General features: G+C 39.1%; 1 protein-coding gene across 5 annotated transcripts in view; it reads right to left on the bottom strand.

Annotated features, from left to right (window-relative positions):
- The window catches only part of ZYG11B (zyg-11 family member B, cell cycle regulator), a 90,211-nt gene that overhangs the window by 39,654 nt on the left and 34,624 nt on the right, over window positions 1-15,933 (bottom strand). For all 5 annotated transcript variants that reach the window (XM_070609604.1, XM_070609607.1, XM_070609608.1 and 2 more), the window contains one exon: window positions 2,461-2,601. In XM_070609604.1, coding sequence (XP_070465705.1) covers window positions 2,461-2,601 — 141 coding nt within the window. The remainder of the gene's footprint in view (window positions 1-2,460; window positions 2,602-15,933) is intronic.

The following is a 15,933-nucleotide window of genomic DNA, read 5'->3' on the forward strand; positions in this document are numbered from 1 at the left end:
ATATCTTTTTTATCCTCATGTGCAAAGAGCCTAGGACAAAGCAGTTACTCACCAATATTTAGTTCCTGCCCACCTGGTCAAGGTAGGTATCAAGCTGTTCATGTCCAGAGAGTTTTCTGTCAGGCTAATGAATCTTTTCTATTCAGGTAACCTCATCTTTGTATTTCCAAGATCTAGTACAGTGCCTGTTACATGCTAAGCACTAAATAAATTCTTACTGACTTGACTAGAGTAAACTAGTGGCACACTTCACTTTGAAATTCCAACATTCACTTCTTTGAGAACAGCACTACAGTTAGAGTACAATAAAATCCATTCACTTCCCTCTGGCCTAGATAACTATTTCTCACTTTTTTCTTCTCTCCTCGAAATCCCAACAAATCCTCCCCATTCCTCACTATCAGCTGAAGACCTTGCTCCAACTATACCGAGAAAACTGAAGCCAATCACAAAAGAACTTCAGATTCCCACTACCACATGCACCCCCCTTACCAGCACACACACATGTATCTGCTGCCTTCCTGTCTGTTACCATAAATGATCTTTTTGGGCTCCTCTCTAAAGGTAACCCTTCTACTTATATGCTAGATCCTTCCCCTCTTATCTACGCAAGGACGTTGCTTCATCTGTTCTCCCTTCTCACTCCTACATCAATTTTTTATTCTGTACTGGACCATTCTTATCAGCATACAAACAAGCTAAGTTTTCTCCCATCTTAAAACAAAACAAAACCACCCAAAAACCTGGGCTGGCCTTGCAGCCAAGTGGTTAGGTTCGTGTACTCCACTTTGGTGGTCTGGGGTTTTCTGGTTCAGATCCTGGGTGCAGACCTACACACTGCTCATCAAGCCACGCTGTTGTGGCATCCCACATAGAAGAACTAGAATGACCTACAACTAGGATAATATACAACTATGTAGTGGGGCTTTGGGGAGAAAAAAGAGGAAGATTGGCAACAGATGTTAGCTCAGGGCCAATTTTCCTCACCAAAAAAGCATACTTTAAAAACAAACAAACAAACAAAAAATCTACTTCCTCAGCCAAGTATCACCTTTTTGCTTTGTTCCACTTTGCAGCAAAACTCCTTAAGAGAATTGCTTATATTCTTTTCATTTCTCTCTGCATCATTCTCTGAATGAATGAATGAGTAAATATTTCAGATCAGGACTAGAGGTCTAGTCTTTTGTTGCTCAGGTTCACAGTAACCCAAACTAAAAAACATAATGCAGAAAGCAAGTGCCAATATCTTCTGGTACGTATGGAAAGGGTAACAGGTGTTGGGGATAACATCCTAGGGACTGAAACGTTACTGGCTCCTATGCAAGCACCCCGTTCTCAAAATTTAAGATACCTGGGAGGTTAAGTCATTTCTGGTTCTGCCATTCATTGATACTTAACCTCACAGACCCTCAGTCACAAAATCTGTAAAACAGAAGATAAAACTTATCTCTTGGGACTGTTGTGCCCACTCAGTCAGGTACCAAACATAACAAAGTCCTACACTCACTGGTCTCAAAATTGCACGGGCATAAAGATTATCTTGGGGGGTTATTAAAATGCAGATTCCTGTACCTCATCCAGCCCTATAGAATCTAAATTTCTTGGGTGGGGTTCACAATTACACTTTTTAAAATAAACAATATTCCAGACTTCTGGTGGACAAAGGACCACATTCTGACAAATAACTGCTCTAAGCCATCAACAAAATTAAGAATCTTCCTTTCTTAGCCTTCAAAAGCTGTCTTGGTTAAAATACTTTAATTGAGGAATAATACAGATTAGTTATGAAAGCATAGGAAGTTCATCAATGATATGGAAAAGTGCCTTCTGGAAATCCAATACTATATTTCATTTTTTTTTAAGATTTTATTTTTTTTAAATTTTTTTCCTTTTTCTCCCCAAAGCCCCCCGGTACATAGTTGTATATTCTTCGTCGTGGGTCCTTCTAGTTGTGGCATGTGGGACGCTGCCTCAGCGTGGTTTGATGAGCAGTGCCATGTCCGCGCCCAGGATTTGAACCAATGAAACACTGGGCCGCCTGCAGCGGAGCGCGCGAACTTAACCACTCGGCCACGGGGCCAGCCCCAATACTGTATTTCTAAAAAGACCCTATACGGAAGCAATACAAGGTGAATATACAATGCAGTGTCCTGATTCCAGTAATATACTTCTATTTTCTACTAGCTGGTGAAAAAAGATCACACTGGTTATAGGTTTTAGGCAGTTAATATGAACAGGAAGGCATTTACATTGTTTAATGAGACTACTATAAAACTTCAATAACACTATGTAACTACGTTCTTTCTCCTTTATAGCTGATAACTAAAACCACACATCATCAATCCCATTACAAAGAAAAATCAAAGACTAAAAGCAAATTTTCACCAATGTTCTTCACAAAACTATCATCTATCCAGGGAGAGAATTTAAAAATTTCTGTATCCAGTTTCTTACTCTTACCTTTAAAATTTCTGGCTTTGTTTTTTCCATCACATGAGTCAGGCTAAACAGGTGAAACAGAGCTTCCCGGACAAAGAATGCTCGTTCACTGTACCGCTTCAATGCTTCTGCAATCTGAGTTTCATTGGCTTCTCCAGACACCTTTGAACATAGCCAGAGGTTAGCTTTTAGGATTCCTTTCAACTTTCTAACTTTCTTTACCCAAACATCAGTTGTATAGATGGCATCCAGGATAGCTATGTAAGGCTTGAAACAAATGGAAATGATTACTTTCCAACCCATCCAGAACAGGCATCCTGTGGAGGGGCACAGATGCTAAAGAGATGTATTTTAGATAGGCTCAGACCCTACTATAATTCTGTGGGTAAAATTTTCTATACTCCACCTAAAATAAATCTCAAGATATCAAACACTATTTAGAAGGTCTTACTATGTGATTAGGTTCCTATTTGCCTGTTAAGGTAACCCTCTCCCCTAACTCACAATACTATAGCTACATCGGCCTTTTTTTCTGATCTTTCAATAGGCCAAGCTCTTTCCCAGCAAAAGGCCATTATATATAATATCCTCTCTGACTGAAACCTTCCTTTCTTTCTTTGCCTGAGTAATTTCAACTCATCCTTCCCGATTCAAGTTAAATTATACTTCTTGAGAGAGGCCTTCCCTGACCCACCAATTTCAGTCAGGTCCCCCTGAAACATCTCCTTCATAGCTATTATCATAATCCCCCACTAGACGGACCCACTCACCACTGTACCCCAACAGCTAGCATTATGTGTGACTCAGAATAAGCACTCAATAAGTATTCATCAAATAAATGTATTAATTAACTTCTCCAGATTTATCAAGCTCCCATTCAGCATCAAGAGGTTCTGTTCAAAATTAAGTCTATCTCAGAATCTCCCATTTACACAGGTTAATATACTTATCTTAAACTATGGTTCACGTACCATTGTGTAACCAAATGTATATAATGGGAAGTGGGTCTTAATAAAAGTAATCCAACTAATAAGTGAAGAAGAAATTATTATCACCATGATCCCCAATGAATTAACAGAATGAGGTATTAAGTGTCAACAACTGCAAACATCACAGAAAGAAAAACAACCAGACATTATTGACTTCCCTAATGAAAGAGCACAACACCTAAGGGTCCTACTGAAGGGATCAAACATGAGTCCGATTAAGCCTCCAAATCCAGTTACTGATTTCCACATAAGACAAAGAGAGAGAAATATGTACCATGAGTATACAATCCAGAAAGTTCAGATCGAGGGAAACTTCACAAGTCAAGAGCTAGATTCTTTAATAGACAAATTCTAAGGAAAAGAAAAGGGTGGAGACAGAACCTGTAAGCTAAAAGATACTCAAAAGACATATAATTTTGAAAAATGAGCAAGATCAAGTGCCTAGAGGTCAAGAGTTGGGTCATAAAACTACAAAGAAAAGCAAGGACATGATTATTATAAAAAGCAGGCTAGAGGATGCGTTTGTAGAGAAGGAAGGCGTTGTGATCAGGATGGGGCACACGGAAGAGCTTCAGGGTAGCTGACAAAGTCCTATTTACTGTATTAACCTGAGAGATGGTCTCAAATGTGTTCACCTTATTTTCACTCATTAAGCTATACATTTGTTATTTACACTCTTTGTATCTGTCTTATTTTACAATCAGGTAAAAAAAAAAAAACAACATGAAAAAAACCCTGTCATTCAGAGACATATAATCTTCTCATTAAGTTGGAAGACTGAGTCTTTTTTGGCAGTAGCATTATACAAGGTGACACAAAAATAAATACTTTAAAAATATATTACTCAGTAACTAGGTTTTATGTGAACGTATAGTATTCAAGTGGGAATGTGCAACTTTGAGGAAACAAAGGGCTGCATCATGGCTGACATTTCAAACACTGATATGATACGCTACAAAGGTCTAATATGAATTATACTACAGTACAGACATGTGCCAAGTGACACAAGGCACATGCTGAGTATTTGTAAGACTGTGGAAATAACAATGGAAATTTCTTTACAAAATGCTTTTTAAACTATGTATGTATAGTACACATATATACACATTGGTCTTAACTATGTATTCACATATATAAGCAGTTATTGTATAATAAAAATTTTGCAAAGTGTTCAGTTCTTTTTAAATCACTCTGAACATTTTCCTAGATTATGTTAGATTTGGAGAGACAATGAAATGCTATATGAGATAAAAGAGATTTTAGGAGTGACGTCAGCAACATGGCAGAGTGAGCTGTTCCCTTTATCTCTCCCTCTTTGAACTACAACTAAATGGATATTCATTGATCAATGGAGGATACCAAAACAGTACAAGTGGATGCCTGAGAGACCCACACAGCTATACATCTGAAGGTGGACAGACTACCCCCAGGAGGTGGTGGAGATAGGTGGGCACTCTCCAGCACCCCCAGCAGCCCTGTGCACACAAGTGACTGCTCTCCTGGCTGGAGGGCCCATAGCAACACTGTGGCCACAAGGGTGGGAGTGCACCTTGGTGCAACTTCAGGAACAGGTGACAGCAGCCCTGAACCCCTGCATGATTGCTTTCCTGTCCAGTGGAAGAGCCCACAGTGCAGCTGCCACCCATGGCCCCAGGGAGTGGCCCAGGCTCAGACCCAGTGTGGAGGCCCTGCCCAGCAAGCACAACAGTTACTGAGACTTAGGAGGAGATGGCAGCAGATCTGTGTGCTGGGGCAAATAAGTCCCTGGCTGCCACGAACACCCAGAGTACTGCTACAGCCCCAAAGAGGGGAGTGGGTCTCGGCAGGACTGTGAGAACAGGCAGCAGCAGCTCTGAGCCCCTGCATGATCGCTTTCCTGTCTTGTGGGAGAGCCACAGTGCTGCTGCAGCCTCCAGGGAGTGGCCCAAGCTCAGATCCAGTGAGGAGGTCCTGCCCACCAAGCACAACAGCTGGTGTGACCGAGGAGGAGACGGTGGTGAATCTGCATGCCCAGGTGAATGAGTTCCCAGCTGCTGCAAATGCCCATAGTACATTAGACCGCAGCCCCAAAGGGAAGAAAGCATCTTGGCAGGACTGTTGGAGCAAGTGGTGGCAGCTCTGAGCCCCGTGTGATTGCTTTCCCATTTGGTGGGAGAGTCCAAAGGGCTGCTATGGTCCCAAGGAGTGGCCCAGGCTCAGACAGACACAGCTGACAGGGACTGCGGCGGGCTCAGAATACACAGCTTCTGCCTCCCGCAAGTGGTGGCAGGTGGAATCTGTGATCAGATATTATCACCATGCAAAGGCGCAAATCCATCCCATCAAATACTATGAAGAGATATATTAATACTCCAGACCAGAAAGAAAAAGACAAACACCCAGAAATCAATGCTGAAGGCACAGAAATTTACAATCTAAATGAAAAAGAATTCAAAATAGCTATTGTAAAAAAACTCAACAAGTTACAAGGGAACTCAGAAAGACAGTTCAATGGAATCAGTAATAAAATTAATGAACGGGGGGCTGGCCCAGTGGCGCAGCGGTTAAGTGTGCACGTTCCTCTTCTTGGTGGCCTGGGGTTCGCCGGTTCGGATCCCGGGTGCAGACATGGAACTGCTTGGCAAGCCATGCTGTGGTGGGCGTCCCACATATAAAGCAGAGGAAGATAGACATGGATATTAGCTCAGGGCTAGTCTTCTTCAGCAAAAAGAAGAGGATTGGCAGTAGTTAGCTCAGAGCTAATCTTCCTAAAAAAAAAAATATTAATGAACAGAGGGAATTCTTCACAAAAGAGATTGAAAATATAAAGAAAAAGCAATCAGAAATGTTGGAGATGAAAAAGACAATAACAAGACAAAGAAAAATCTGGAGTCCTTAAATAACAGAGCTGATTTATGGAGGACAGAATTAGCAATTTAGAGGACAGAAATACAGAAATCCTTCAGCTGGTGGAGGAGAGTGAAATAAGACTAAACTGGCAAAAGTCAATGACAAAGAAAAAATATTAAGAGTAGCAGGGCAGAAGAAAATAAACTACAAAGGAACTCCTATCACGCTTTCAGCAGATCTCTCAGCAGAAACCTTACAGGCTAGGAGAGAGTGGTATGATATATTCAAAATTCTGAAAGAAAAAAACCTTCAGCCAAGAATACTCTATCCAACAAAAATATCTTTCAGATATGATGGGCAAATAAAAACTTTCTCAGATAAAAAAAAGCTAAGGGAGTTTATCACCACAAGACCTCTCCTACAAGAAGTGCTCAAGAAGGCCTTCATACCTGAAAAAAAAGAAAAGGTTTACAAAGCCTTGAGCAAGAAGATGAATAGGCAGACAAAATCAGAAAAGTGCAACTCTCTATCAGAACAGGTTAGCAAACAATCTTAACATTCAAGATAAAGGGAAGGAAAACATCAAGAATAAATGTAATCACTTCATTTTAACCACAAACTCACAACACAAAACAGAATAAGTTGTGACAACAATAACTTAGATGGGGAAGAGTAAAGGGATAGAACCTGCTTAGAATAAGGAAATAAGAGGCTGTTAGAAAATGAGCTATCTCAGGGCCGACCCTTTGGTCAAGTGGCTGGGTTTCCATGCTCCGTTTTGGTGGCCCAGGGTTTCACCGGTTCGAATCCTTGGTGTGGACGTGGCACTGCTCGTCAGGCCATGCTGAGGCAGCAGCAACCCACATGCCACAACTAGAAGGACCCACAACTGAAAATACACAACTATGTACTGGGGGACTTTGGGAGAAAAAGGAAAAATTAAATTTAAAAAAAAAAAAAAGAAAAGAAAATGAACTATCTCATCTATGAGATCTTTTAAACAGACCTCACAGTAACCACTAAATGAAAAATCAGAACAGTGACACAAACGATAAATAAAGAGAAAACTGAGAAAACCATCATAGAGACACACCAAACTGAACTGGCAGTCTGAAATACACAGGACAAGAAACAAGGGAAATATAGAACAACTGGAAAAGAAGTAATAAAACGGCAGCATTACACCTTCATTTATCCATCCAATCACTCTAAATGTAAACGGGTTGAATTCTCCAATCAAATACACAGAATGGCTGGATTGATTGAAAAAAAAAAGACCCAATAATATGCTGCTTCCAGGAACACATCTCAGCTCTAAAAACAAACACAGATTTAGAGTGAAGGGATGAAAGATGATACTCCAAGCTAAGAGCAAACAAAAGAAAGCAGGTATTGCCATACTTATATCAGAAAAACTAGAATTCAAAATAGAAAAAGCAATGAGAGACAAAGAGGGACAGTATATAATGATAAAAGGGACACCCCACCAAGAGGACATAACACTTATAAATATATTTGCACCTAACACAGGAGCACCAAAGTACATAAAGCAACTATTAACTGACCTAAAAGGAGATATTAACAGCAACAGAATACTAGTAGGGGATCTTAACACCCCACTTATATCAATGGATGGATCATCCAGACAAAGCCAATGAAGAAATACTGGAACTAAAAGAAAAACTAGACCAGATGGACTTAATATATATAGAACACTCTATCCAAAAACAGCAGAATACACATTCTTCCCAAGTGCACATGGAACGTTCTCAAAGAGAGACCATGTGTTGGGAAACAAGGCAAGCCTCAATAAATTTAAGAAGATTGAAATCATATCAAGCATCTTTTCCAACTATAATGCTATGAAACTAGAAATCAACTACAAGAAAAAAGCTGGGAAAGGGACAAAGTTGTGGAGACTAAATGACATGCTACTGAACAATAAATGGATCATTGAAGAAATGAAAGGAGAAATCAAAAAATATCTGGAGACAAATGAAAATGAAAATACACCATACTAATCATATGAGATTCAGCAAAAGCAGTCCAAAGAGGGAAATTCACAGCAATATAGGCCTACCTTAGCAAAATGGAAAAATCTCAAATAAGCATCTTAAACTACACCTAACAGAATTAGAAAAAGAAGAATAAACAAAGTCAAAGTCAGCAGTAGGCGGAGAATAATAAAAATTAGAGCAGAAATGAATGAAATTGAAACCAAAAATACAGTAGAAAGGATCAATGAAACTAAGAGCTGGTTCTTTGAGAAGATGAACAAAATTGACAAGCCCTTAGCCAGACTCACTAAGAAAAAAAGAGAGAAGCCTTAATTAAATAAAATTAGAAATGAAAGAGGAAAAATTACAACAGATAACACAAAAATACAAAGGATTATACAAGAATACTATAAAAAAATATGCCAACAAATTGGACAATCTAGAAGAAATGGATAAATTCTTAGACTCATACAACCTCCCAAAACTCAATCAAGAAGAAACAGAGAATCTGAACAGACCAATCACAAGAGATTGAAACAGTAATCAAAAAATTCCCCAAAGATAAAAGTCCAGGACCAGATCGCTTCTCTAGAGAATTCTACCAAACATTCAAAGAAGATTTAACACCAATCCTTCTCAAACTATTCCAAAAAATTGAAGAAGATGGAACAATTCCTAACACATTTTACGAGGCCAACATCACCCTGATCCCAAAGCCAGACAAGTACAACACAAAGAAGGAAAATTAGAGGCCAATATTGCTGATGAACACAGATGCAAAAATCCTCAACAAAATATTGGTAAACCAAATACAGCAATACATTAAAAGGATAATACACCATGATCAAGTGGGATTTATACTAGGGACACATGGATGGTTCAACACCTGCAAATCAATCAATGTGATGCACCACATTAACAAAATGAAGAATAAAAAACACATGATCATCTCAATAGATGCAAAGAAAGCATTGACAAGATCCAACTTCCATTTACAATAAAAACTCTCAATAAAATGGGTATAAAAGGAAAGTACCTTAACCTAATAAAGACCATATATGACAAACCCACAGCCAACATCATACTCAATGGGGAAAAACTGAAAGCCACCCCTCTGAGAACAGGAACAAGACAAAGGTGCTCACTCTCACCACTCTTATTCAACATAGTATTGGAGGTTTTGGCCAGAGTAATTAGGCAAGAAAAATAAATAAAAGGTATCCAAATTGGCAAGGAAGAAGTGAAACTCTTGCTGTTTCAGACAACATGATTTTATATATAGAAAACCCTAAAGAATCCATCAGAAAACTATTAGAAATAATGGGGCTGGCCCCGTGGCCGAGTGGTTAAGTTCACGCACTCCACTGCAGGCGGCCCAGTGTTTCGTTGGTTTGAATCCTGGGCGCGGACATGGCACTGCTCATCAAACCACGCTGAGGCAGCATCCCATATGCCACAACTAGAAGGACCCACAACAAAGAATATACAACTATGTACCGGGGGGCTTTGGGGAGAAAAATAAAATCTTTAAAAAAAAAAAAAGAAAACTATTAGAAATAATCAACAACTACAGCAAAGTTGCAGGATACAAAATCAACTTACAAAAAAAGTTGCATTTCTATACTCTAATAATGAACTAACAGAAAGAGAACTCAAGAATACAATCCCATTTACAATTGCAACAAAAAGAATAAAATATCTAGGAATAAACTTAACTAAGGAGGTGAAAGACCTATACAATAAAAACTATAACACATTACTGAAAGCAATCGATGATGACACAAAAAAATGGAAAGATATTCCATGCACATGGATTGGAAGAATAAACATGGTTAAAATATCCATACTACCTGAAGCAATCTACATAGTCAATGCAATCTGAATCAGAATCCCAATGACATTCTTCACTAAAATAGAATAAAGAATCCTAAAATTCATATGGGGCAATAAAAGATCCTGAATAGCTAAAGCAATACTGAGAAAAAAGAACAAAGCTGAAGGCATCATAATCCCTGACTTCAAAATCTACTACAAAGCTATAGTAACCAAAACAGCAAAGTACTGGCACAAAAAGAGACACACAGATGAATGGAACAGAATTGAAAGCCCAGAAATAAATCCACACATCTTCGGACAGCTAATCCTCGACAAAGGAGATAAGAACACAGGTGGAGAAAGGAAAGTCTCTTCAATAAATGGTGCTGGGAAAACTGGACAGCTAGATGCAAAGGAATGAAAGTAGATGGATGTAAACGGATGAAAGACTTGAAGGCAAGATGTGAAACCATAAAACTCCTAGAACAAAATATAGGCAGTACACTCTTCGACATTGGTCTTAGAAGGATCTTTTCGAATACCATGTCTACTCAAGAAGGGAAACAAACAAAAAAATAAACAAATAGGACTTCATCAGACTGAAGAGCTTCTGCAAGGCAAAGGAAACCATGAACAAAATGAAAAGACAACTCAGTAACTGGGAGAAAATATTTGCAAATCATGTATCTAACAAGAGGTTAATCTCCAAAATATATAAAGAACACATACAACTCAACAACAACAAAAACAAACAACCCAATCAAAAAATGGGCAGAGGACATGAGCATTTTTCCAAAGAAGATATATAGATGGCCAACAGACACAAGAAAAGATGTTCAACATCACTAATTATCAGGGAAATGCAAATCAAAACTACAGTGAGATATCACCTCACACCTGTTAGAATGGCTATAATTGCCAAGACAAAAAATAACAAATGTTGGAGAGGATGTGGAGAAAAGGGAACCCTCATACACTACTGGTGGGAATGCAAACTGGTGCGGCCACTGTGGAAAACAGTATGGAGATTTCCCAAAAAATTAAAAACAGAAATACCATATAATACAGCTATCCCACTACTGGGTATTTATCCAAAGAAGCTGAAATCAACAATTTAAAGACTTATGCACCCCTATGTTCATTGCAGCATTATTCACAATAGCCAGGATGTGGAAGCAAGTCAAGTACCCATCAATTGATTAACAGATAAAGAAGACATGGTACACATATACAATGGAATACTACTCAGCCATAAAAGAGGACAAAATCATCCCATTTGCAACAACGTGGATGGACCTTGAGGGTATTATGTTAAGCGACATAAGCCAGACAGAGAAAGATAAACACCATGATTTCACTCATATGTGGAAGATAAACAAACACATGGACAAAGAGAACAGATTAGTGGTTACCAGAGGGGAAGGGGCTGGGGGGTGGGCATAAGCAGTAAAGGGGCACGTGTATGGTGACTAACAAATAATAATGTTCAACTGAAATTTCACAATGTTATAAACTATTATGACCTTAGTAAAACAAAAAAAATTTAAAAATTTAAAAAAGATTGTAAGAGGGAAAATGTATGACAATGAGTTCAGTCAGATGTCTTTTACCCACATTTGGGTTGATTCCAACAGCTTTATAATATCTTACATAAAATACAGCCTCAAGTTACCTTTGCATATAAATATAAAACTTTTGTAACTGGAATGTTAAATACTCTAAAAAATTTCATTGCCTGTATGTTTTATTCAGTGATCAACACTTCTTTAGCCAGTAATAACCCCTCAAATCAAGCAATCCAGCTCCTCAAACTATAAGCATCTTCAATTCAATCATTTTCATATGCTTGATAAAAAGAAACAAGTGTCTGTATACATCAGTTCTGCAAACAATTTAAAACAGAGAAAATGTCCTTAATCACTAAAATAAGCCTTATTAATATTTAATATATGCATTAAAACTTACATTTTAAGGAAAAATTTTCTCATAGCACTTTGTACATAACTCTACTATAGCATCTCTCACACTGGATTAAAGCTATTTTTAAATTTGTGTCTCCTCTCCACCAGACTAGAATTTCTCAAGAGCAGGGGCACTAACTCAGGCATCTTTAAAAAGTACTTAGTAAATGTTTTGTCTGTTTTTTTGGTGAGGTAGATTGGCCCTGAGCTAAAATCTGTTCCCAATCTTCTTCTTTTTCCTTGAGGAAGATTGTTGCCGAGTTAACATCTGTGCCAATCCTTTATTTTTTCTATGGGGGACGCTGCCACAGCATGGCTTGATGAGCAGTGTGTAGGTCCATGCCCGGGATCTGAACTAGCAAACCCCGGGCTGCTGAAGCGGAACGTGCACACTTAACCATTACACCACCGGGCTGGCCCCTGTAAACGTTTTCTGAAATGGATCAATTCCTCTGTTTAAAAAAACTTCTATGTACCTTCACTGGATGTTGAGTACTGCAGTTCAATATAGGAGTCTTAGTTCAAGGGAGGAGTTTAGGCTGGAGACAGAAAGTTAGGAGTCATCAGCACATAGGTTTAAAGACTGAGGCATGCACCACTCCAATATTTAGCGGTCTGAGAGAGGAGGGAGAACCAATAAAGGAAATTGAGACTGAGTAGTCAGAAAAGTAGGAAAAAAGCCAGAGAAGTGTGATATCCTAGGAGCTAAGCAAAAAAAAGTATTTCAAGGAGGATAAGATCAGCTGTGTCGAATGCCACTTTAGATCAAGACTGAGAAGTAATATTGGGTTTAGCACATTTCCAGTCATTCTCAGGAACTGGGAACCACAGCTTGGCAGAAAACCCCAGAATCTGGGAATGAGGTGGCCAAGAAACCTAAGAATCCTAGTTGTGGAGAAGTGGAAGGTTCAGGAAACTGATGGTGACAGAAGAGCAAATTGGGTGGGGAAGAAGCAACGACAAAGTTGGAAATGCTATGGTATGAAAACCCTCTGTGTTGGGACTATAAACTGAGAGGAAAACAAACAACTAAGACACTCAGAGGCAATGAGATGTGGTGGAAAGGACACATGCTTTGGAATCAAATAGTCTGAGGACCCAAGGGCAGGCTCCAATATCAATGTGACCCTTAAGAAAGGCACTCCCTTGGGGCCAGCCCCATGATGTAGTGGTTAAGCTCATGTGCTCGGCTTCAGCAGCCCAGGGTTCATGAGTTTGGATCCCAGGCGCAGATCTACACATCGCTCATCAAGCCATGCTGTGGCAGCATCCCCCATACAAAATAGAGGAAGATTGGCATAGATGTTAGCTCGAGGCCAATCTTCCTCACCAAAAAAAAAAAAGAAGAAGAAGAAAGAAAGAAAGAAAGAGAGAAAGCCATTCCCTCTCGCTGAGGACAAGAATACTTCCTTCACAGAGTCAAGAGATCAAAATAAGTTATCCATATCAAAGTGTAATACACAGACTGTTTGTTCTTTATAACCACCCACTCAGAGTACCACATAATGCCTTATAAAGAATACTGGAAAGTCACACTGTCTCTATTTCTTGCACCCTTTAGTGCAGCCTAAAAAACTGAGGCATGTAAAGCCAAAAAGTCAATCTAAACTAATGAAAAGCACCACAACACCAAGACAATCATTTCAGCCAAGTTTTTCCATCAACTTTGCTATAGCGGACAATTCTAAAAAGGGAGACACGGCAATCTCACCTCTCTTCCCATGACCTATTGTTTTCCAGTTCTCAAATCAATATTCAAACAAATAATTTAAAAGGAACACCAATTTCTACATATAGTTGAATAAAGAGCAAAGTTGTAATGATCTCTTTTTTAAAAAATTATTTTAAAACAATGATTGTCAACTTTGGCTGTATATTGCAATCACCTAAGGAGCTTTAAAAAACACTGATGCCCAGGTCCCACTTCCCTGTGGTTCTGATGTAATTGTCCAAGATCCCCAGGTGATTTTTTTTAATAAAAATTTTTTTTCCAGCTTTATCAAGATACAACTGACATGTAAGATTGCCTAAGTTTAAGGTATACAACATGATGAGTTGATATATGTATATATTGCAAAATAATTACCATGATAAAGTTAATTAACACATCCAGCATCTCACATAATTACCTTCTAGGTGATTCTCATTGTAGTCAAAGTTGAGAATTACTGCTTCAATGTCTACAGAGGTGGAAATTAGAGAATGATGGCCAATAAAGTAGATGCTTCCTATGGCCAAGATTTCAAAGCAGTAACAGTTCCATTTGTAAAATCAAACTGTTCCACAAAAGCATTGTGGTATACAGATGTCCTACTAGCCACAATTTAAAAACGTAGGCAATTCACTCTGTTGGTTGTAAGAAGAATCAGCAAAAATCATACTGTTTTGGGATCACAACTACTATAGGATTTTCCCCTTGAGAAGATTATTTAGCTTAATGTACCAGGAACACATTTCCTTCATCCTTTGGGATGCAGGTCAAGTTTACCTCTTCTAGGAAATCCTTCCTCAACTACCAGCACACAGGGATTTCTTCCCCTTTAATTTTTACAATTCTTCGCTGTCTGATCCATTTGTTAGAGAGTTAAGCAACATTAAAACAGTAATTTACATTTTTATGCTTCCTTCATCAACAAGCGCTGTGCTTGAAATCTATCTCGTTCCATAACAAGTTGTTAGGTAAGTTCCTCACACTTCTAGTTGCCCTGCACCTGGCTGACATGACCTGGCCACACCTGGCCCTGGCACCTACTTCTCCAGCCTCATCTTATCACTCTGACTTTCTACTGTTGAGCTCTAGCCACAGTGGCCTTCTTTTAGCTCCTTGGATATACCACGCTCCCTCCAACCACACACCTTTTGCATTTATTATTCTCTCTGCCTGGAATGTTGTCAACCAAGCTGCTCAAGATCTCCACTCATTCATCAACTTCTCAGAGAAGACTTAAACTAAGTTGAGTCTCTCTGGTAAATATTCTCATAAATAGCACTGTGTATCTTCCAGATTCTTAGCAGTTTAAAGCATATATGTGTGCATAGATTATATAAATACATATGTATGATACACAAATATACATATTCAAAGCACACACACAGCATATATTTGAATGTTTGACTCCATTACTAAATTACAAGCTCCATGAGGGCAAGACCATGTCTGTTTGGCCTCACCATCAAATCCACCATGTCCAAAACAGTGGCTAGTGCACAGAGGTACTTGACAAAATATTTATTGAATGAATAAATAAGAAAGTGACTCAAAATCATTAATCATTTTCTACATTCTTTTTTTTTTTTTGAGGAAGATTAGCCCTGAGCTAACATCTGCTGCCAATCCTCCTCTTTTTGCTGAGGAAGACTGGCCCTGAGCTAACATCCATGCCCATCTTCCTCTACTTTATATGTGGGACGCCTACCACAGTATGGCGTGCCAAGCAGTACCAGGTCCACACCCGGGATCCAAACCGGCAAACTCCGGGCTGAGAAGTGGAACGTGCGTACTTAACCGCTGTACCACTGGGCCAGCCCGTCTACATTCCATTTTTTAAATTTTTTATTTATTTATTTTTTTGAGGAAGATTAGCCCTGAGCTAACTACTGCCAGTCCTCCTCTTTTTTGCTGAGGAAGCCTGGCCCTGAGTTAACATTGTGCCCATATTCCTCTACTTTACACGTGGGACGCCTACCACAGCATGGTGTGCCAAGCAGTGCCATGTCCACACCCAGGATCCGAACCGGCAAACCCCAAGCTGCCGAGAAGCGGAACATGCAAACTTAACTGCTGTGCCACCAGGCCGGCCCCTACATTCTATTTTTTAAAGTCTAAATTTACAAATCTCAGAACTGAGATGTTTATAAGATGTTTATAACTAATCTTTCCTTCTTTTTTGAGATCAGTGATCA

This window comes from Equus przewalskii, chromosome 2 (genome assembly GCF_037783145.1).
Source record: "Equus przewalskii isolate Varuska chromosome 2, EquPr2, whole genome shotgun sequence".
In the NCBI taxonomy this organism is placed as follows: domain Eukaryota; kingdom Metazoa; phylum Chordata; class Mammalia; order Perissodactyla; family Equidae; genus Equus; species Equus przewalskii.